The sequence below is a fragment of the Cheilinus undulatus genome, linkage group 3 (genome assembly GCF_018320785.1).
Source record: "Cheilinus undulatus linkage group 3, ASM1832078v1, whole genome shotgun sequence".
NCBI classification, from domain to species: Eukaryota; Metazoa; Chordata; class Actinopteri; order Labriformes; family Labridae; genus Cheilinus; species Cheilinus undulatus.
The window spans coordinates 23,713,699-23,737,082 of record NC_054867.1 but is presented as its reverse complement, the minus strand read 5'-3'; the positions used below and the strand labels follow the sequence as shown (position 1 = coordinate 23,737,082).

The 23,384-nt window shown below is 40.0% G+C and overlaps 2 protein-coding genes across 2 annotated transcripts; one reads left to right on the top strand and one right to left on the bottom strand.

Annotated features, from left to right (window-relative positions):
- The first annotated feature begins 4,720 nt into the window (after positions 1 to 4,720).
- LOC121506045 (dnaJ homolog subfamily C member 11) lies at positions 4,721 to 14,953 on the top strand. The gene is made up of 16 exons (XM_041781542.1): positions 4,721 to 4,846; positions 5,471 to 5,600; positions 5,783 to 5,856; positions 5,951 to 6,052; positions 6,270 to 6,398; positions 6,510 to 6,632; positions 6,819 to 6,892; positions 7,001 to 7,190; positions 7,826 to 7,911; positions 8,523 to 8,639; positions 8,745 to 8,900; positions 9,449 to 9,518; positions 9,703 to 9,760; positions 11,495 to 11,637; positions 11,722 to 11,851; positions 11,950 to 14,953. The coding sequence occupies exons 1-16, from the start codon at positions 4,721 to 4,723 to the stop codon at positions 11,973 to 11,975; spliced, it is 1,734 nt and encodes a 577-aa protein (XP_041637476.1). The 3' UTR covers positions 11,976 to 14,953.
- Positions 14,954 to 15,011: 58 nt separating this feature from the next.
- On the bottom strand, positions 15,012 to 22,810 carry phf13 (PHD finger protein 13). Its single transcript, XM_041781553.1, has 5 exons — positions 22,397 to 22,810; positions 21,444 to 21,545; positions 19,719 to 19,898; positions 19,205 to 19,628; positions 15,012 to 18,173 (listed from the first exon to the last, which is right to left on the bottom strand). Exons 1-5 carry the CDS (start codon positions 22,439 to 22,441, stop codon positions 17,941 to 17,943), a joined length of 984 nt encoding a protein of 327 aa, XP_041637487.1. The 5' UTR covers positions 22,442 to 22,810; the 3' UTR covers positions 15,012 to 17,940.
- Positions 22,811 to 23,384: the final 574 nt, after the last annotated feature.

The following is a 23,384-nucleotide window of genomic DNA, read 5'->3' as shown; positions in this document are numbered from 1 at the left end:
TTCGAGGACACCTTGACAGCCTCCCACAGCATCATCATCATGCTCATCATCGTCTTCTCTCTCTCACACACTCACACAAGCGAGGCCTTCACACAAAATATACATTACACACTCAGACGCGCACGCTCATTTCTTCACCTGCACTGGACTGTTGCGAAAATGCCATGTAAGGTCGCGTCCCGACACAAATAATGAACCCCTTGTGAATGTAAATGCAAAGAAGTGCTTGAGATAGACTTTTAGAGGCACGATATAGATTTTTAGACGGGCTCGCGCGGCGCTGTCATTGGCTGTGGTGCTGAAGCTCGTGGTGCTGAAAGGACAGCTCCTCACGCGCCTACACAGGCTCACAACCTGCTGTCTTTGAGCTGTGTTATTGAATAGACGTGACGACAGGTTGAGTGAAAACTTATAGGACAAAAAAAGCCTCCCGTCTCCCGTGGTTGTTACACATTTTGGCTCAAGGAGAAAATCGTCGCAGAAAGTGAAAATTATACCCACAGTATTCTCAGTGATACTCCAGCTTCCTACCATGCTATCCCTTCCAAACAGCGGGGCTTAACCGGGACTATTATGTGCTCTTTTCAAGCCTACACTGTCACTCTATGCCTCGGGGTAGAATATCGCCTTTGCAACAGAAATCCTTGTGTTTGACACACACAATCGTCTCCGTAGACACGCTTCACGGTTAACTGAGGTTTTGAATGGTTCGTCTTCAGCTACATATGCTTGGCGTGTAAGCGCAGAGGCACTCAGGGTTTTTTGGCATCTACGGGGTTCAGGCAGGATGATTGGCAATAAGAGATGTGCACATACTGTACGTTGCCAAGAAGTAGATTTAAACCTGCAGAACCGAGTGTCTTTGTTTAACGGAAAAATGTTGCTGCTCTATAAGATGTGCAAAACAAAACAATGATTATGTCATTAAAAAAAAGCTTTACTGTATATTTTCAACATAAATATAGGCAGGAGTATATTTGTCTTGTAAATAACTATATCAAATATGAATAAAATAAGCTACATTTTCAGGTCTCTAAACTTAGGCTTGAGTATTTAAAATACTTAGTGAAGACAATTTTGAAAGCCGTTACAAAAAATGTATTCACAGCTGTACTATTGGTCATTGCAATATATTGCTATTTTACTTTGTATTCCACTAACAATCTCTGCAAGATGGGAATGCAGAAGCAAAGTTAGATACAAAGTAATATACAAAACCAGGACATGAATCGGTTATAATGTGGATCAAAACTTAATCACTTACAGAAAACTGTCATAGCAGGGAATAGCACCATCTGAAATAAAAACAAAACAAGCTAAATTGTCTTTGTACAGGAAATTTCTTCAGGCAAAGATCCAAAACCATAAACCTCTTACTTAGGGTTTGTGGTGTGTAAAAACTTCTTTGGCACTCTTTTTGAAAAACTGTTTTTAAATGTTGGGAGATTGAATCTTGCATTTAAGATGCTTGTAAAGTGAAAGTACATAAGTACTATTGCAATTTCCTGAAATCTATGAGAACACACACTGCAGTTTATCACCTTTACTTTACCCTAAAATTTCCCTGTTAGCCCCCTAGTATTTCCCCTCCACTACTCCTCAGTTGATGGACAGACAAACTGCAGGAAATCTTCCTGCTATGAGGGACACTTGTGTACCAATGAGTCTGGACATTTTCTGTGTTACATTGAATATTTCCGAAAATTTTAAGGTTGCAAGTGGGAAACAGGTTGTGGTAACACATCTGCTGGATTGCTCCAGTCAGCAGGACCGATTGCAGAAATAGCTGAACCCTAATAAGCCCAATTAAAGGGCTTTCCTCAGCAACATTAGTGCTAGCAATAGTACTAGCCTCCTGGCATGGGCCAGGCTCAGTCCAGCTCTGGAATAGAAGAATTAAAAGTTTCTAACAAATTATTGTTGGGATCATTGCCTCCCACCTTTTTTTCTCTGTTCTTTTCTGCTATACCAGCTTTATCAGGTTATGGCATGGCTATACAAAGTCCAAAATAATATAGAGGGATATTTCAGTGTTGCCCCTTCAAACAGGCCACACTAGGAAGCTAGGCTATACAGTGTAGCAGGTATAGTTTCACTACGAATTTTAACAAGGTCACGGTAAAATTTGTCCAGACACCAATGCTGGCTCAATTGTACACAATATCAAGAACTTTTGAAGTGTGTGATTTTTCACCAAGAAAGTCTCCGTGTTTGGCACAATGCGAGCTTCAGCTACCACTTCCATGTTCTTCTACCTCAGTGTATCTGAACAGCTGCTTGTGCCAAACGCAGAGGCTTTCTGGGTGAATAAGAAACCACTAAAAACATCTTGGACGCACTAAAATATTGAGTCAACAATGTTTTTTGGTTCATTTTTACATTAAAATTGTATGTGTTGTGGCTTTGACTTACGGGATATGTAGTATTTTCACACTAGGTTATTAGTTCCTTTACTCAAACTAAGTACACTTCTATCACTGCTTTCAACATTGGTAATGTTTAAGCAACAATCAAACACGACTTATGGTCATATAATAAGGGGGTAAATGTGGTTCTGTATTATCACAAGTTTCTGGATGTGTTCTTAAAGAAATGCAGTTTTCAGAGAAACAAGGATCCAAAGCTAACCTTTCTAAAGCTAACCTGAGGTGGCTCAGGTAGAGCAATCAAGTCTTGGTAAGGGGCAACACACTTGGACTGACACTAAGCAATGAAGGGAGAATCACTAGTCCAGGCCATGTTAACTCATAAATATTCTATTAATCAGTGGTTCTCAACTGGTCTCGTCTCAGGACCCACCGCCAATTCTTGAATGAGCTATCACAACCCAACTTCCTGAAGATTTTTAACAACTTAAATTTGTTTAAGAATTTCGATAATATTGAAGTTTGTACCATATATGTAACAAAACATGACTGAATAAGTGGCAGAAGAAGCATACCATTGAAGAAACCCATAGCATGCATGCATGCACTGTATTTTATTTCAAATAGGGCATAACATAGAGCTGGGTGATATGGCCTAAAATTTATATCCCGATATAGTTTTGCTATATCCCGATACACGATATATATCGGGATACTTTGAAGTGGCTGTATAATGTTTAATTTAGCCCTAAATGACACTAGTTTGGCTAATAAAATAGACTGTTCTATTGGATTTTCAATAAAATCAATATAAAGTCAAATTTAGCACTGTTTTATTTCGAAAAGGACTTCAAACTTTTACAAGTAAATCAAACATACATAAACTGTGAAATAATCTGTCTTTTATAGTGTATGGATGGTTCTGAAATGTTTTCTGTTATGTTTACTATTGCTGATTATAAAATGATTTTTTCCTCATTAAGGGTGAAGCAAACCTTCTCAAAACTCACCAATCCTGCATGCAGCCGATGGCTAAAACCCTGCAGTCTAGTCCATCATTCAAGCTCACGGCTGTGATTATATTAGTCTGTTATCTGTGCTGATAAACCCTGGAGCAGTTTCTGACAAGTTCATGACACGAGAGCATCTTTAGAGCTTATTTAAAAAACTCTCCTATGTGATCATGGGGGGAAAGATCATTTGGAGGTAGAAACTTTTTAACTCCGTCTCGTCTGTGTTTTGAACTGTTAGGCTGAGATAAGTCTCTATAGTTGTGGAGAAGTGGATCACAATTGTCCGCTGCTGGGCCATTTTCTCTCCGACATGTACGACTCTGGCAGGGAGTTTTTTGCACAATGCTCATGTGCAGGCAAATCACATATTCTGGGTTAATTGTCTTTATGCAATTTTTAAATCCTGGCTTTTCAACAACACTGGGCTCATGTCTTTGGCAATGTGTTGTGCTACTGCCGCCGTTATCTCGGAGTCATCTTGCGGCGTATTTTAACGTTACTGTGAGTTCAACCTCTTCCTTTTAAAGCTGAACCCCTGGCAGATGACAGACCCAGCACTGTCTCTCATAATCCGTCTCTGAACGCTGCTAACTAGCCGCTAACTTGCCACGCTGCTCTGTTTACCCATGGTGTTTACCTCCTCTCTCCTCCACTGATACAAAAACGTGCATGTGCGGAGGAGAGTTTTCTTGATGGGTGGGGAAGTGAGCTCTCTGCTGTGAAAGATCAGGGACAATGGGAGAAGAGAAACTCCAGTGAGAAATGCACGCTGGCGGCTCAAAACTTTCACACAATTTATACTTGGATGTTTGCGAAATAGTCATTTTATATATTGTGCATGGCAAAAGCCACGATACATTGAATAAACTCGATATATTGCCCACCCCTAGCATAAACGTCTGTTGTTTTCTTGAAAGTTTGAGAATTTAACAATCTGAGATAAGAGGACCAGTTTTATTTCCCCCAGAAAATGAGTTAAATAAGTTTAGAACTCAATAAAATAATGGAAATATACTCAATATCATGCTATCTTAGTTTGGTAATGACGTTCCAGGATTGTTAACCGCGAGTTATTTTCAGCCAGTCAGATTTAATAACCGGTGTAGAAGTTAACAAAAGTGTTAAACTGAAAAATGTTTGTTGTCAGGAACAGGGGGGCATGAAATGAGAAAAGGCTTATTTTAAACCCCTTTATAACAGACATTTAAGATACCTTCCAGCATGATATAAACTTTCCTCCGCTTTCGTCTAGTTTGAAGGTGTGAGGTTCCCTCCGTGCTGAGCTGAGACTCAACCAGAAGATGGCGATAGAACAACTTCCGGTTCTGGTTTGGCTGACCAATGAGCTTCCAGGGCACTAGAGGGGTAGGCGGGACTGGAACAAACGCAAACATGGCGGCGTCCTTAGATGATGATTTTGAGTCTAATAATCAGGATTACTACTCTCTTCTCAACGTTAGGAAAGAGGTACGCTTAATTCTGTTAAACAATGAAGCCAAATAGTTACTGACATTTTTCTGTGAGTCTCAGTGAATGGATTTTCAGCAGGTAAACGGTGGGCATCGGTGCATCATCCTTCAGATGAGTAACGGTCTTCTTCATCCGCACCATCCTTGTAAGATGATGCCGGCTGATGCAGCAAGAGCATGAATGTGCAGGATATTACAGCATCTCTTTAATAACAGCATGCAGTATAGTAATTATAGCAAGCGTAAAGTAATTGTTTGTGTGTCGGTGAGCACTTTCTTAGATCTCAGGTTTCATTAAACCATGGAGACTCAGGCCTGTCTAAAGTACTTAAACTCGGACGATCATGTAGATAATGTTAGGTAAGGTAAACATGTGTTCATGCTGTCACCCTCGACAAATTAGATTAACATTTTATTTCTCCAAGTCATTTTGTTTAGTAAAACTGACACTAAGTTGGTGGTTTCAGGTTATAATAGCAAGATGTCCTATCTTGTTTTCACCAAACAGAAGTAATTGAGTTTAAGTGTTGTTAAAACAAGAACCTCCTAAAAAAAAACATCATAAGATGATATATTAAGACCTTACCTTTCCAGGCTTTTCCCCTGCTCTCTCTTGTTACAGGCTACATTAGAGGAACTAAAGGCATCATATCGGAGGCTATGTATGCTCTATCATCCTGACAAACATCGAGATCCTGAACTGAAAAGTCAGGCTGAACAGCTGTTTAACCAGGTGCACCAAGCATATGAAGGTAAACAAGGACTACACACCAACAAGAAATGTTCATTTTTACTGGGATCCCACTTCAAAATTGATTTTAAAATGAAAGTGTTTCCTCTCAGCACCATAGCATTGAATCAGAAAATTCACACAAAAGCAGAAAAATCAAAATTTTTATATTAAAGATCTGCTTAAACCATTGTTTCCCCTTAGTTCTGAGTGATGATCACTCTAGAGCCATCTATGACATCTTTGGGAAAAAAGGACTGGAGGTTGAAGGCTGGGAGGTATGTATTCTGTGCATCATAAGCTTTTTGTTGCTATCTTACACTTACAATCTAAACCTATCTTCATTATTTACATTTTTGTTATGGCATGTAGGTGGTGGAGAGAAAAAGAACACCAGCAGAAATTCGTGAGGAGTATGAAAGACTTCAGAGAGAAAGAGAAGAGAGGAGACTGCAGCAAAGAACTAACCCTAAGGTTTTCTCGGTCACAACTACTTCAAATTACATATAAAAGTCACTGCTTTCAGTGTATTTCTTGTGCAGGCCACCTATTCATGCAGATATTGATGAAAGCGTTTTGTCACAGAATTTGCTGTAGATGGTTGCCACATTCATTTCATGATGTCCCTAATCCTTCCTATCTCTGTTAATTAATTCTGCCAATCTCTCTGCTTTACTCCGTCATTATTCAGGGCACCATCAGCGTGGGTGTGGACGCTACAGACTTGTTTGACCGTTATGATGAAGACTTTGAAGAGATGCCAGGAGGAGGGTTTCCTCATATTGAAATCAACAAGATGCACATTTCACAGTCCATAGAGGTACAACGAAGCACACATACACTCATAGTATCTACGTTATGCACAGCTTGAGCCAGGATCGCTGTAGTGTTATCTGTTTTACTAAGTTGTCGTTTCTCTTTTTTTTTGCAGGCTCCTTTGACAAACTCCGACACAGCAGTGTTGTCAGGCTCACTCTCTACACACAATGGGAATGGAGGGGGCAACATTAACATGACTGTTCGAAGGGTTACATCAGCCAAGGGATGGGGAGAGGTATGCACCACAAAGTACATGCAGTTTATAAAAATGAAATATTTTACAACCTTCAAAGGTATTTTAAAAAGAATATTGAACATGCATATTAGATGTTACGGTAGGATAGTAAATATATTGCTGTTGTTTTTGTAGATTAGACATGTCCGACTGCAATCACCTGTTTCTGTGCATTCTTATCTGTAGGTGGAGTTTGGTGCAGGAGACATACTTGGACCTCTCATTGGATTAAAGGTGTTTCGTAACGTCACTACACGTTGGTAAGGCTACACAGTTTGACACAGGTGAATGTTACATGAACTTTATTGGCATGTGAACAAGATTTCCTGTTATTCTCTTCCTTTGCCCCCTGCTTTTTCTCTTTCCAGTTTCTTGACAGCTCAGTGTGGTCTGCAGTTCTCTCCTCGAGGTTTACGGCCAAGCTGTTCTCTGATGACAGCACGCCACCTGGACCAGAACACAATGGGCTATCTACAGTGGCGTTGGGGACCCAACAGCGCCATGACAACTAGCCTGGTCCGAGACACAAAAAGCAGCCACTTTACTCTCGCTCTGCAGGTATAAACAGGCACAAGCACAGTTCAGTCAAGAACACTCTTGTCATACATTCAACCATTTATTGCAAAATGGATATACAGTTTTCCTGGGTGGTGATGACTGCTCAAAAGATGCCTCCTGGGTTAGTCAAGCAGCATGCTTTGACCTTCCAGGGAGCACATAGCTAGAAACCTCCATATGGATAGATACATTTGTGTCAATGCATGTTGAATATAATAAAATAAGTTCAGAAGCAATTAATCCACAGTAGCATGAATCTGAAAATGAGGGTGCAGCAAGCTTTATGCTGTTAAAGAGGAGGCTAGGGTGGAGCAGGTGAAGCTTTACCAGCAGCAGCAGTGTGATGCATCAGCATTGATGAAGCAGGGATTAGTGAGAGGGACGTCATATTTAAATATGCTGCTGTGTTGAGAAAAAGAGCTATGATGACTATGAGAGCTGGAAGGTGATAACTGGGATCAGCTGGCCATCAGCTGGTCACAGCTGGGTGTATGACCTCTTTGTCCTACATGAACTAATGCTAAGCTTCATAAATACCTCCTGTTGCCATTATATTCAACCTGGTTTTTGAATTAACTGAAATTGGACCTATGTAACTTTAAGATTTGTTACATTCTGTATACATTCTCTCATAGCTTGGCGTTCCTCACTCCTACCTGATGATGAGCTACCAGTATAAATTCCAGGATGAAGACCAGACCAAAGTTAAAGGCTCTGTGAAGTACGTGTGTCTGCTTTTTGCATCTCAAATAACCTTTTCTGTACTAAATGACTTACTTTGGCTGGCAGTCAGATTTAATGTTGGAACCCTCAAAAATGAGGCTTGGTATATCACTGCATCCTTGAAAAGCATTTTTAGGATGAAATAAGGGAGAAAAGCTGTTAAAGAGGCACGGCTGGCCTCTTCTCCACGGAAATTAAGTATGGACAAGTGAGTTCAAATTTAATCTCATCACTTAAGATGTATTTTTAATGCATATTATTGATAGACGTACAAAGTGCAGTCACTTTGTATCTGAGTGCCATAATTGTTAATCCATGAAAATGCATTGTCTAAACAACCCCTAATAAAGTTAAGCAGTTAACAAGAGGCAAGTCAAAAATAGATAGAAACAGTACAAACACAACATACTGTGGGAGAATAAAATTAAGTAAAGCATAACATATAAATAGAAATAAAATGAACTTAACAATAAACAAAAATGTGAAAGTTGAAGAAAGTGAATTTGTCACATATTTGATCCCTGATCATTTTAACCTCTGGTAGCTCAGGCTGTGTAACTGACTCTGCCCAACACTCATGGTCTCTGTTTATTTTTGTCTTCTCTCCAGGACGGGCTGGTTCGGCACTGTGGTGGAATATGGAGCAGAGAGGAAGATCAGCCGACACAGTGTCCTGTCAGCGACTGTCAGCATCGGGGTCCCTCAGGGAGTCACGCTCAAGATCAAGTACTGGCCCAACCCAAAATATGAGCTCATTCCTCTGTGGGTCTTTGCCTTTCTGCGTAATTATCTGACGTGTGTGTATAAATCTGTACCCTTGTTTCCATGCAGGCTGGTGCGTGCCAGTCAAACATACCTGTTTCCAGTCCACCTGACAGATCAGCTTCTGCCAAGTGCTGTGTTTTATGCCACTGTTGGACCGCTACTGTTCTACATGGCTGTCCACAGACTGGTCATCATCCCATATACACGGGCACAGAAGGAGGAGTCAGTACACAAGTCTTTTCTTCACATATATGTTAAATCTATTCATGTGGAAAGAGCATTAAATAAACTTCATTTTCATCATTTGCTCAGTTTCCCTTTGAAGCTCCTTTTTTGCATTTTGACCTCCCTCAACAATTTTATGTAACACCCAGGAAGCAAATCTCTTTGACAATGACAGAGAATTATAAAATTTCCATTTCAATTAATTGTATGCTTGGTGAATAGGGAAGGCTTGCTTAAAGCTTCTGTCTTGAGCTTTAATTTTGTGTTAAGTTTGGTGTCCATAGGGGAAAGCAGCATGTTGTTCCTTGCTTTCTCTAACAAAATAGAAATAATCAGTGTAGTTGCTGATGGTGTTGTTTGGTTTTATAGGTGAATGTATCATTTCATTCTATTCTATAACCACTGAAAAAGGCTCCTCACTGGAGCCTTAAACATTATAGTGACTGTCTTTCACGCGTACACCTTCACTTATCACATTGAGCCTCTCCAGTGACTCCTGTTGGCTCATTGCTGATGTCTGCTTCATGTGTCTCTGTGCCTCTCAGAGAGCTGGAGCTGCAGAGAAAGAGCTCAGCCACAGACATCGCCAAGAAGAAGCAGGAGGCAGAGACTGCTGTGAGTACTCACAGGCACATGCAGACGCACTCAAACTGTCTGTAGAGGGCATTGATCATTGTTTCCAAGTTCAGCTCCCCTCGTCTCGTCTAAAAAAACCCTTGCTCTTTCTGCTCTGTTTTGTCTTCCTCCTCTCTCTCTCGCTCCTCCTCATGCTCCTCTTCTTCCCTCGGCTCCTCTGCAGGTTCTGCTGATGCAGGAGTCTGTGAGGAGAATCATAGAGGCGGAAGAATCCAAGATGGGTGAGAGAACACACACACAAACACACACACACACACACACACACACAGTGACACACAAACTACACTAGGGTGGGAAAAGGAAACTTTTTTATAGCTTACAGACGGGTATACTTGGAAAAAATCCAAAGGCTGTAGTTCAAGCACATATCTCATGGTTGCCTTTAACTACGTGATCTACTGCAGCTTGAAAAATCGTGTTTTCTAAGTCTGACCTCAATCATCTATTGCTCTGTAGCAAGTGATAGTCTAGGTATGCATCTCCTTGAAGCCCTTTGATAAAATATAACATACCATAGAAAACTTAAAGCATATATCAGTCATTCCTAAATTTAAGAGTGCCCTGGCCCACTCTGATGTTAAATTTTTTCTAGGTACATTTTTTCAACACTTTTCAAACATAATTAACTCAATAACATCCATTAGTTTCATGGGTCTTGTTTTGACTGAAAACAAACAGTTTCCTCTCTATTTTGTAAATGTCCAAAGTCATTTTTGTAAGTGCCCTTTACGGTCGAGCTTTCCTATGTTTGCAGTTTCCTGAATTAGTCTTTTTTTTTTACCAGCTGTGTTGAGTGCAATCATTTTTTCTTCTATTTTTGTACAATTCCTAAGGTATACAGTACATTCAGGCCTGCTTCACTTTTTTCAGTTTTGTTATGTTGTAGCCTGATACTAAAATTGTTTGCATTCATTTTTTCTCTTTTTAATCTACACTCAGAACCCCATCATGACAAAGTGGAAACAGATTTTTTTGCATATTAATTAAAAAGAAAACGCTGAACTATCACGTTAATATAAATACTCAGATCTTTACTCAGTACTAGGTTGAAGCACCTTTAGCAACAATTACAGCCTCAAGCCTTTTTTAATATGGTGCACAAGTTTTAAAAACACCTGAATCTAAGGATTTTCTGCCTTTCTCATTTGCAAACCCTGTTAAGCCCAGTCAGGCCGGATGGGAACTGTTGGTGGGCAGCCATTTAAGGTCCCTCCAGAGATGTTGGATAGGGTTCATGTCAGGGCTCTGGCTAGGCCTCTCTTGGACATTGAAAGAGTTGTTCTCTTGGCTGTGTTCTTAGGGTCATTGTCATGTTGGCAGGTGAACATTTACCCCAATCTGAGGTCCTGTGCACTGCAGAGCAGGTTTTCATTGAGGATATCTCTCTGTACTTTGCTCCACTCAGCTTTTTCCTCAATGCTGACCAGTCTCCCAGTCCCTGCTGCTAAAAAGCACCCCCATGGCATGATGATGCCACCACCGTGCCTTACTGTCTGGATGGTACAGGGTAGGTGGTGAGCCAAACGGTTCCACCTTGGTTTCATCAGACCAGAGTGTCTTGTTTCTCACAGTGTGAGAGTCCTTTAAGTACATTTTTTGAAACCCCAAGCTGGCTTTTGTGTGTTTTACACTGAGGAGAGGCTTCCACCTAGCCCCTCTGCCATAAAGCTGGCATAAAGCAGATCAATGGAGGGCTGCAGTGAAAGTTGTCCCTCTGGAACTTTGTCCAATCCCCACTGAGGATCTCTGGAGACAATAATTGGTGCCAATAGTTTTTAAAGTTTTATTCCAATATATGTGAGGAGCTGTGATTATTTTGCTAGTTTTTTATTGAAAGTGTTCATCCTGCTGTAGGCACACTGTCCAATGATTAGAAAGCATTGTAATGATATCCAGCCAATAAGCAGGAGTGTTAAATGCTTTATATGTTATAAACTGTATTATCTTTTGTTTAGGCCTGATCATCCTGAATGCCTGGTACGGAAAGTTTGTGTCTGACACCAGCCAGAAGCAGGAAAAAGCAAAGGTGATTGATGTCACCGTGCCTCTGCAGTGCCTGGTCAAAGACTCCAAACTCATCCTCACAGAGTCTTCTAAGGTTCGTGGGTTTACATGTCCCATTTGACTACCTACAGTTCTGCATGAATACATAAATATTATTTATTTCCTCCTCTGTATTAAGGCTGGACTGCCAGGATTCTACGACCCCTGTGTGGGAGAGGAGAAAAGTCTCAAATTACTGTACCAGTTCAGAGGTGTCATGCACCAAGTCATCTCTGCAGACACTGAGCCACTAAGGATACCCAAGCAATGTTAGTATAAAGTATTATCATGTAGCTGCACCTAGTTACAACAGCCCACAGAATATGAATGCATTTGTGATGAAATTCTATTTATTTTTGTCTTTCAGCCCACAGAATTGAGTCTGAGTCTTAAGCGCCCAGCAGATGTTGGGACAACAGAGATAAAAATAGACTTTCTCTAATCAGAAAAACCGTGAGTGGAGGAGACACACCAACAATAAGTCTTTTTTCCTCCCCTCTGCTCCTCTTCTGTCATGGTATTAGTGAATCTGTTTATCCTCCATGCCTTCCTTTTCCTGTGGACCATCTCTGAGGTTCAGCACCACGCAGGAGTGGCATCAGAGTTTCTACAAGGTGTCACTCTTTGTGTCTCAAAATCTGCCTGCTGCAGGAGATCAATCTCCCAAAAACGTAGATTAATATATGCACTACATAGAAGAACTAAAATCTCCACGGACGTGGGGATCATTGCTGTTAATGATCAGCTACAAGTACACAGAGAGATTCTAAGATGGTTCTTGACATTTCAGATGTCAAGTTTATACAAATGAGCCGTGCTTTAGTTTTATTCCATACGTTGTAGTCTTTGTTCTGTGTTTGTGTCAGCCCGCTAGGTTCAAAAGCAAATAATCTTAAAACATTCCTGTCATTATACTAAATCATGCTAATGTTTAACACTATGCAGGATCGTGTCTCAGACACCCTGAGTTTGACCATGACTGAGCACTGATTTTTTTTTTTTGTTTTTTTGTTTTTTTGTTTTTTTGCCTTTTTGTGACACATCTGCTGCTCATAGGAGTGCCAGTCAGGAGCTGTAAACTGGTGCTCAGAATTTCTGTCTGTAACAGATTGGATGTGATGGTTTAGGGAGAGATTGAACATGAGGTGAAAGCTTTGGTTTTGCCACACTGAATGAGTGACAGGCTTAAAAATCTTCACACAGATACACATATCTCAGGCCAGCCTGGAAATTGAAGGCAAAAGTTCCAGCAGGATTGGATTTGCACTGATGTGTATTGGTCAGATTGAATATGTATGAAGCAACAATGGAGAGAAGAATGAGGATTATTGCACAGTGTGTTTGGGGTTTGGCCACTAGAGGGCATAGATCAACACTTTCCCTCATGAAGGTTAGGATTGCTGCCGACTTTAACTCCTTCCACAAACTGACCTGAGCCATTGCCAGGAAATTGTTCTTACCTAGCTGATTTTGGCACATTTATATGGATAAATTTATTTTTGTTGTTGTTGTTGTTGTTTTTCATTTTATTTTATTTTTTAAACCAATCTTGTGCCATACAGTTAATGTGATATTATGTTTCCTGCTTTTAAAATGTAAAAATATTTGATTGAATTTTTCTTCAAATATGTAAATGTAATATGTGCAGGGGTAGAAAAGAGTACAAGAATGTTGTACCCCAGTAAAAGTACAATTTAAAAAACATTACAATTTACCTAAGTAAATAAAACTTTCTAGTCTATAAATCCAATCAAGTAAAAGTTAAATGTGAGACGTGTTATGGCTGTGTGCCACTGACTGTCATGAGCCAAATAACCAACCAATTCCATGTGGTTCACATAAAAGCTCGACCCCCCCTTTTGTATTTTTTTTTATCAACAACAGATGCTGTGTATGCTAACATACATCAGCAAAAGTAAAATAACTGATTTCAAAACTTGTTACTTCCCACTCCTGTTTACATGGTAGTTCAGTGTGATACAGTGTACAAGATACTAAAGAAGTACTTGAGCACCAACTTTAATGAGCGGCTTTTATTGAATAATTTTAACACTAATATCACCTCTCTTGTAACTTATCCTATCTAGAGAGGTGACAGCTAATTAATGATATTGTACTTTCTGTTGGATCTATATCTATAATATAGGTGATATAGCATTAATCTCTTTTTTTGCATCAAAAACACATTAGAATTATAAATGTTTATTTCTCACTTCATTTCAGTTGTAAAGAAGAAATGTGAAAGAAGGATTCTGTTGGGGCAATTCAGGCTAAAGGGAATAAATGAAAATAGTCAAACTATCTACTGTAGGATACAGATCGTGGTTTATGAAACACAAAGGTAATTTTTGCACAACATGCACATTATATCAAATGTCAGATATCTGTCAGAAAATAGGTGCTGAAACTAATAACTGGACCTTGCCTCCAGCTGCTTATATACAGATGCAGGAAACTGTTCTCCCAGCTTATCAACCTAAAGTAAATTATTCTCATAAAGGTGTTTCTTTGTCAGAAAACGTAAGCTAGTTAATTTAACAATAAGAGGTAGTATTTGTCAGACTGCATAACATTAAATGAACTGAAGGAAGTTCCTATTCACTTCAAAAGAACAGAATACAACCCTGTTTTCTAACTACTTTTATGGGTGTTGACATCCTCTTCACTTTTCTTTCCCAGTGCTGTTGGGTGACATTTTGCCACTCTTGAAATTCATTGCGGCTTTTTACGATGGCTTGCCTAATAATCATCAAATCAGTATTTTAATAAGTTGAAGTATTGTATTCTGTCGTTTGAAAATGAAAAGTAACTTTTCTCTTAAAAAAACAAAACAAAAAACAAACCAAAAAAAAGCAGAGTATTTTATTTGCAAGTTATTAGGTTGGGAAAGTGTAAACAATAAAGACACAAACTTATTGAAAATAGTAGCACCAGAATAACCATATTTTCACAGGGGTTTCTTAATTTTTTACAGAGCTGTAGTCGTCTTTATATACCTGCCTGCCCGCCTTTCATCAGTTTAGGGTTAACTGTAACTGAAATGCAGAGCAGCTGGCGACAGGTCAGCATTAAAATGAGTGTTTTAAGTGTAAGTCTGAAGTATGTCCACCTCTGTCACTCTTCATTGAGAGCCATATGAGCCATTTTGCACTGATTCTGTTTGTTCTGATTTTTGTGTTAAGTATATTAAAAGTATCAGCTGGTCATGTCGGCTCTGGTGCCACCATGAGGCCAGCAGAAAGACTGCCATTCTGCTGTGAACTCCAGCCCATCATCCCCACTGAACCATTTTAGTATGTAAATGTATTGCAAGGTTGAGGAGCCTGTTTTCTCTGTCCTGTAAAGACTACAATAAATACCCTATAGGAGTCCTGTTTGATTTTGTGGTTAACTCAGAGACTTAAAAAAAGATGTAACAGACAAAATCTGTTAAAATGGTAACTCTTTATTTACAATAGTTTACAATAGTTTCACAGAAACAGTTTGCACCACAGTACAGACAACGCTTTCTCAATAAGGGGGATAGGACAACCCAGGATCAGAATAAACTGTATCACAATGAGCATTGTTAACAATAATTACACCGATGTCTTAAAGACACACACTAAACTTAGACTTTTATGCCTGAAGATATCTTCAGGTTCTCTTCAAGACATGAACGTCCTGAGAAATCATTTTGGGATCTTGAAAACATCAAACCTGGATGTTTGCTAGGTACCAACATTTGTAAATAGCAGAAGACGAGTGCAGAGATGAGCTTAAACTCTCGGAGAAGTCTTGTGTTCTTTACAAACCAAACATTCATTGCGTGTGTGTGTGTTTTAGTCGTTCCCTGGCCAAGTCATTGATTCTGCATTGTTAAATCCCTTCCTGGACTAATATCCAAGGCTCTGAGTCTAAAATATGTCACTCTACAGTATGGCTTTTATATAATCAGAGACAACAGCAGATGGCACATGAATAACAGCTTAAAATCTTTTTGTATTGTGCCCTAAAAACATTTTCCCAATACACCTGCTGCTTACATAAGCAACTAAATACTGCTTTAAAAATGTGAGAGGTGATAGGAGATTGATATCTGTTCTTCTGATATGACCCGTCAGAAAAAAACGTAAAAATTCCCAAACCCTTCCCATGGTACATAGCAGAAATCTGTCTTATGATAGACCAAAAACCAGGGAGCTCAGCTGAGACAACTCATAGCAGCACATGCATTTGCCTTCACCCTCACACAGTGTAAACCATTCAAACACACACTCACATGCATAATTCCAACTGGAGCGTCTTTTCCAACAACACTGTTCCAGTTATGATAGCTTTTATTCTGCTGATACCTAAACAGGACGGCCATGAGTTCCCTTCTGTAAATATACTCGTCTGAAAACTTTTAACATGAGCATCAAACTGTTTAAAAGAAACAAAGTCTTCATGAACATTAAGGCTGTTCATCATTCCTGTCATGAAATGCAACACTGAGCACAGACAACGGAAAACAATAAATAGGAGTTGTTCTGATACCATTCAGATCATGACACCTAGATTTTTAATATTAGCCAACAGTGAGCACTCCTTCTTTACAAGTGAAAGTGTATTTTTAAATCAGTGGTGAATGGCTAACACTTTGCTTGCTTCAGTTATCATTACACCTTCTGCTTGCTCCTCATTTATTTTTGGCTACCATCACAAGATAATTTACATGAAATCAGTTCTTCTTTGCAACTCTTACACAGACGTTACTAGCAGCACCAAATTACAATTTAAAACTGGGTAGCCAACAGGGTCGTAAAAGGTTTAATATTTTGATACTATCTGATATATTTTGATCAAAAAGAGTACAATCTTAACAACTCTATTTTCAATGATCATTAGCATCATAAACTACCCAAGCTTAAAAAAAAATGAAAGTGAAAATCTGAAGTTTTATTTTTACCCCAATGCTGTTGCTACTGAAAGAGAGCATGGTCTCAATTGTACAAAAAAGTTGGCAACCATTTGGTATGTAAAAGTTGCAGATATATTTGTATAATTTAGAGTGCAGGAGTTTGCCTATGTTTTTGGTAATTCAAAATTTAAAAAAACTCCAAAGTTTTGGGTGGCTAGGATTCTTTTTTGTTGCTGTGGTATCAAAATTAGGGTTGTCCCAATATCAGAATTTTACACTTCAGATATGTTGGTAGAAAAGAGGAAGAAGAAGTTATAAACTTCAGGACAACACTTGTTGGCTTTTAGTCAAGAGTAGAAACAGGCACATTTTTGTTGGGCTAGCTAGTATTATCAATTCACTGCACTGACTGTTATTTTTGCAGGTATGATAATGCATTTATGTGGTTTCAGACACTGTACTGGTATCGGAACAAGTATAAAGCCAAGTTGGTTAAACCTTTCATGTTGTCTGGCTTTTCAAATATGTGAAATAACTGAGTTATTTATAATGAAAAAAGATCCTCAGAAACATACGTCTCATAAAATAAGAACACTGGAAAGCAAAGTGTATAGAAGCTCCACATGTGGCCAGGTGAACACCTTGATTCAGAGGAGTAGCTGAGGCTGGAAGACAGTTTTTGTGAAGAAGAAGGAAGAGAGAACAAGTGCTTGTTCAGCTTTACGGGCTTAAAGCCACAATGATAATCTTCCACAATGTCTTAAATAACAAAAACAACTAAGGAAAACAGATGAAGCAGATGCAGACTTTACGCTTTCCTACACCTTTGTTCTATTTGATTATACCTCAGCTTTATACTATAGCACCATCTGAAGCAAGTACACAAGGCTTAACTTGTTTTTCTCATTTTAACGGTTAATTGTGTAACAATAACAGGAGGCTTCTATGAGAAATAAGATCCAGTTTAATCACAAGGACGTACCTGTCCCCTGTGACAGAACAGTGAGATGGATGTTTCTTTTAAAAAGTGATGGAAAAAAGTGCAAACTGTCTTTCCCATAAATCCCAGCATGCACCATGGGGGTGGCAGTTGTGAGGGGTTATTCTCTCTACATATGGCAGTTCAAATGTTTCCAGTGTTCACACGACACAGAGTCTGTAGTAGGTAGCGGTTTGCTGCTATGCTAATGTCATCTACAGACAGACATCTGCTCAGTGATTGCCTTACGCACAGAGTCTGTAGGGAAGCAGAAACAAACCTTAGGAAATCTAAAATAGCATCAAACTGTTTACAAATGGGATAAAGGCTCCGGTTAGGTCCACCAAAGTGTTCATAGAAAATGTGGCTGACCATGAAGGACAAAGACTGAAGGGTGCAAGACCTGAATTTGAGGAAGGGGTCAGTCCAGCAGGTGCGGGGGGGTGGTGGGTTGGGGGGGTAGTGGAAGGAGTCAGAGTTCAGGGGTTGATCTGGGGTCAGTCTAGCAGATGCTTGCGTGGGCCTACTCGCGAGCGGTGAGAGCGGCGGGTATCTGGGTTTCCGTGCATCTCCCGGCAGCTCTGGCACACATATGTCTCTGGCACGTGGCTCTTGCGGATCTTGGCGCATGACAGGTGGATCCAGGTGTTGCACTTGTTGCACTCGATCATGGCGCGGCCTGCAAAGGGCTTCATGCAGAAACACGTCACAAGGTCCCACGAGTCATCGTCTGAGGAGACAGGTGAGAAAAAACGAGGAGTTAAGTTCAGCCATTCCATTGAACTTGTGACTAGTGCTATAAAATGAACTTTAAAAATGTGCTGCAGGTGAAAGAACGTGTGTGGGGTGTGCCGAATCTCGCTCAAATAAAAGGGCTTGGTCATCCCACTGTTGTCCTGCAGCATAGTTTTTTTCTTAGAATTAGCAAAAATTATGTTGAGCAAACATCCCCGTCTTCTACAGTGTATAGCCTAGCTTTCATGCCTTTACTGCTGCCAGTTTCTCAACAGAGGGATTGAGCTGACCAATAGAAGCTTGGCAAACTATCCTTTTAATCACGATAATTACAGGCTTTATAATTAATTAATAGCATTTTTTTTTAACAAAATGAGAATCAGTGCATTACAGGCAAACATTACCATAATTGTAGTTCTTAATTTCTAACATCTACAATTTGATCTTACTTCATTCATCACACACCCTTATTGTTTCAGTAGTCCTACATATATAGCTGCAGTGTTGACTGTCTGCATTTACCATGTTCTATCAGGTCGCAATCATTTGTTTGTATTTCCCCACAATATGCAAGTTGTGTGGAGGAGGATGTTTATAATGACATACAGAAAAGAAACAATCCACAAGAAGATTTTTCTATTAGAAACTAACTTTTTACAAGCTTTCTAAGTAGTGGCAAGGTATATCTATGCCTAACAAAGAAGGCTGCCACCCAATTGATGCATTTACATTTACATTCCTGGGCACATCGCTGTATATTAGCATGTGTGGACTCTCTCTACATCATGTGCAGGGGGAAGAGAGATCAGCTCACTTACGAAAAGGGGCTTACTCTCAGGTGGATAACAGTTTACATTAAAAGCCTTTGTTGCATGTGCTTTTATCATATAAACAAACTGTATTGTACATTTGTATGATAAGAGATATATAATAGCAGAATGCAAATAATCTGTGTTCATTTACTCAATGTGTATTATTTTCTGTTATTTAAAATTAACCCTGCCATGCACCAAAAACCAACCTTACCTGAGTCTACCATGATGTCTTCATCCTCTCCTGAGCCGTCCTCGTCTCTGAACACCACCTGTTTCCCCTGTCTGAACACTGTTCTATTTCCTGAAAAGCCCTCCACCTTCTGTACCTTCACCACCCCTTCCTCCAGGTCTTGACCTTCCCAGGGTCGCTGCTCATCACTGGGCTCTTCTTTACAGGTGGCGGGGCTGTGCAGGCGCTGGGGATGGAGGGGAATGCTGATATCATCTTCTGGCTCTTCTTTGATCATTTTCCCACCAAAGGGAACGGGGTACTGCAACCCCTGGACTGTAGAGTTGGTCTGGTGGACCATGCCTTCCTCTCCGCTTGAATGCTGCTCCCTCTCCTTTCTTCTTTTCTTCTTCTTCAGCTTGTCGGCTTTCCTGCGGTCATCTGGGTGAAGGCTAGTAAATGTGTGCTGCAGGGGAAAAAAAGACAGAGCTTGATCATCAAAACAGATGAATGTAAACATACAGAACCCTGATAATGTCGCATTAGTTTCACTAACGTCTTTTTTGGTGTGGCTGGACAGAGTGGCTCCTGGCTGTGGTCGTTTCCTGCTTCTGTCCTGGGGAGCCTTGGGGGGGCGCTGGGGGCAAGAGGTTGGGGGTCCAGGGGTCCAGCCATCACTGTCAGCTGTGCTGCCTGTACTGTTGGGGGGGCTGGAACTACTGCGCAGTGGAGAGTCCTGTGGAAGCATATGCAAACTCATAGTGAGTGACATTAAGCAAGCGAATAACTGATTCTAAATATGAGACAACTCTTCAGTGCAAGTTTCCCACTGTAAAAATTCAACTATTTGGTATTTTAAATCAATCACAGAGTGTGACCAGTGTTAAAAATAAATGCAAAGCAATATTATTCATCAAAAGTCAGGCATGTGTGAGCTCTTAGACTTACAAGGTGGCTCTTTTCTATGTATGAGTTTATAAACAGACTAGCACATAACCACACTCATCTGCACGCAAGCCTTGCACCAGAAGGAAAATGTGCACAGGCATCGGGGGTGAAAATGAAAACAAATCTAGCACGTGTTTGAAAGAAACAGAAGAGCGACTCTGCGAAAGAGTAACCTTCGAAAGAAAAACCACAGCTTGATCAAAATGACTCAGACTCTTTGGGTCTTTTCCTCTGATGGTGCTGAAGAGGAAATGTGTCCAACATCAGTTCTGACTAAAGAAATTATGCTCACACTAAAAAAAGGTGTCACACTTGATTGCCTGTTTGTGGTCTCAAAGAAAAAGAATAGAGTAAAGCATGTAATTTTCCAAGCAATATTTTGTCACAATTATTGGACATCACCACAGTTTTTGATAATAGATTAAACACACAAGAAGCCATGCTAGATAATATCACAGGGTTCAAACGTTTTGGAAAGGGAGGTGCACATTTTTAACAAAATTACTCAAAAAGATAACAAATCTGATAAACTAGGAGGAACATGGGTATAGGTGGTTGTGTCTAGGACTACTTGTTGTAGAACAGACACTTCTTGTAAGGAGATAACAAAAAAAGCATTGTAAGAGAAGGAGGTTTAATGTAACATACGGTCAAAGCATTCCTGCAAACTAAACAGGAAGGCATTCGTGCTCAACTAACAGAGTTGCTCCAGAAATCTTTCATACAAAAAGTATAGTTGCTACATGAATGGTACAAAAAGCTTAGGTTAATTCCTAACAGAGAGTGCCCTGAAACCAAAATAAGCAGAGCCAGGGAAACTACAGAGACAAAAGAATCTGTTTTAGATAATCTTATTGTCTGACCATTGCCTTCCCTGTCTGCAAACAGAGGATGCAATTCATTGAGGATAATAGAAGTCAATGTACCATATCCTATTTCCAATCCAGTACCCAATTTGATGAGTTGGCAAGATTCAACATTAAAAGAGATATACTCAGAGCAGTAAAAACAGTTTCACTTCACCTTTTTCAGAACAAAGTTTGGACAGCTCAAAGATAATCACGATAGATGTACAGGGTTTTTGAGGACGGATTAAATCCATGTGGTCACATTGTAAACATGCACATAATTTAAATCCATAGGTTTCCTCGTCTTCTGCCATTTTAAGGTATATCCATATTCTCAAGACATTTACTCTGCTGTTCATTCGACTTAAGTCCTCGTGGGTCCAGAAGCTTATCCAAAGCTTAACATTTACCGTAAAAACCTGATATGCTCCACGAAACACGCGCTTATGTGAAGAGTTCACGAAGTACCTGTCTCATTTACTCACCTCTTGGGGATATGGGATGTAGCCGGCGTAAGCCAAGACGAAAGTGCAAAACTTGTTAAAATCCTCCACCGTCCTCCTCCTCCTGAATGGCGGACTGAAGCCCTGAAACACAGTAACGTCAGCGAAACATTAGCTGCATCGGACCTACACATCCCGACATGGCGTTGACATTAATGAGAGGTGATCGGCACACGCAATCTGACACTCGCTGTTGGATTAGTGTGAATTAACAAATCTGTGCGAAACTGAATACAACCATCGTTAGCACAAACACGGGCCAAAGTTCAATTAACCGTATGGACACTTTCTTCTCTGTGCTAGTCAGTGAACCTTCCTACCAACCCCCACCGATTATCAAATCTACAAACGACAGCTAATGTTAGCTGGCTCGGCTAGCAACAGACTGCAAATATGTGTAACTAAGGCTAAGAAGCTAGTTGCTGGCTAAAAACGGTGGAGTTTATCCAATAAATAAAACTAGCAAGTCATAATCAAATTTGACTTTTAACCTGACAAAGATTCATAGAGAGTCACAACAACATGAGTGATAACTGACAGATAAAGCAGGTTGCGTAATTATGATGCTTAGTTAGCTACTGTCCATGTTAGCCTGCTCCTCAACGATGATGGAATGTTTTCTTTCCGATGGCACGTTAAGCTAACCACCGATAATAAGAAGCCGTTTCTCAAGTGTCTAAACGGACTCAAACTTAAAATTTTACACTGTAGCAATGACTTGTATCATTTTAAACAAAGCATGTCTGACTGCTAAGCAAGAGTAACTTAATTTCTTTCTGCACCAGTTGCTAACAGTATGTCAACATTAGCTTCTTATGCTAATGCTAACCAACAAGCAGCTGGCTGCTACATCGTGTAGTGACAACTTGACGTTTGCTAACATCGTTAGCCGTTGCTGCAGACTACCGAGTGTTTAGCAGCTGAAAATAGCTTACCTCTGGCTGAAATGCATTGGATGTCGATGGGTTAATGTCACCCATCTTTACAACGTCCCCGACAACCTGGCGTTTTGTTACCGTGACAGACTAGAGCGACGGGCTGCCCAATGCAACCGTAAACACTGACGTTACCTAGCTTTGCCTGCTAGATACCTATGGTTATTGCTAACGTCAACGTAACTCCTGCTGAAACTCGAAGCAACAGTGTTCACTCAGTGTACCATTAACAATAACGTTACTCTGACAAGAGCTGGAGTCGGTTTAAAGTTGTTAAACGTGTCTCCCATCAACATTACACGACCATGTACGCAACTTTTGTATTTCCACTGAGCTGTCCAGTAATGTCTCCGTTTGATCCAGTTTACTGACTGATGGGGGAGCGGTTCACTTCGGCTGTCAGCAGCTGCCTGCCCACTGCTCTTCTTCATCTTCCTCACAGCTATGGCTACTGATGGAAGCGGCGCATTACCGCCCTCCTATGGCGTGTGTGCTAAATCAAATATATTCAAGGCCTTGCAAAACACATGATCTCAATTACACAATTTTCGTTGATTAAAGGCATTGATGGAAAAAAGTACAGTTACACTGGTTAAAATGTTCATAACTAAAAGCACTGATCAATAAATCTTCTCTAGTAAAAGTGAAAAGTAGTTTACAGTTTACTTTACGTACTGAATAGCTACTGATGAACTATACAGTAAATATAATCTTTCTTTTTTGGTACGAACAACGAGAAAATAGATCTCGAACCAGGTTGTTCAGGTAGTTACACCTCTATAATAAAGTTCAATACACAGCAAAATTGACAGTGATAATTAAACTCATATAGAGTTCAATGTAACACTTTTAAAGTGTCTTTATTGGTCTACACTACATGTATTTACACTACACATTTAAAAGTGTTATTTATTTTAGTACATAACAAAACTGCAGTAACACATGATGATGTACACTGATGCCCTCTGCATCCTGTGGATCACAGAAG

Bases quoted from the DNA above. Each gene is read 5' to 3' on its own strand.
- LOC121506045 (XM_041781542.1), top strand. From the start codon at position 4,721: ATGAGCTTCCAGGGCACTAGAGGGGTAGGCGGGACTGGAACAAACGCA. The intron at 6,399-6,509 runs GTACAACGAAGC...TTTTTTTTGCAG, and splicing joins ACATTTCACAGTCCATAGAG to GCTCCTTTGACAAACTCCGA. The intron at 6,893-7,000 runs GTAAGGCTACAC...TTCTCTTTCCAG, and splicing joins CGTAACGTCACTACACGTTG to TTTCTTGACAGCTCAGTGTG.
- phf13 (XM_041781553.1), bottom strand. From the start codon at position 22,441: ATGGGTGACATTAACCCATCGACATCCAATGCATTTCAGCCAGAG. The intron at 21,546-22,396 runs GTAAGCTATTTT...ACTGTGTTTCAG, and splicing joins CCAATGCATTTCAGCCAGAG to GGCTTCAGTCCGCCATTCAG. The intron at 19,629-19,718 runs GTTAGTGAAACT...TTTCCCCTGCAG, and splicing joins CCAGCCACACCAAAAAAGAC to CACACATTTACTAGCCTTCA.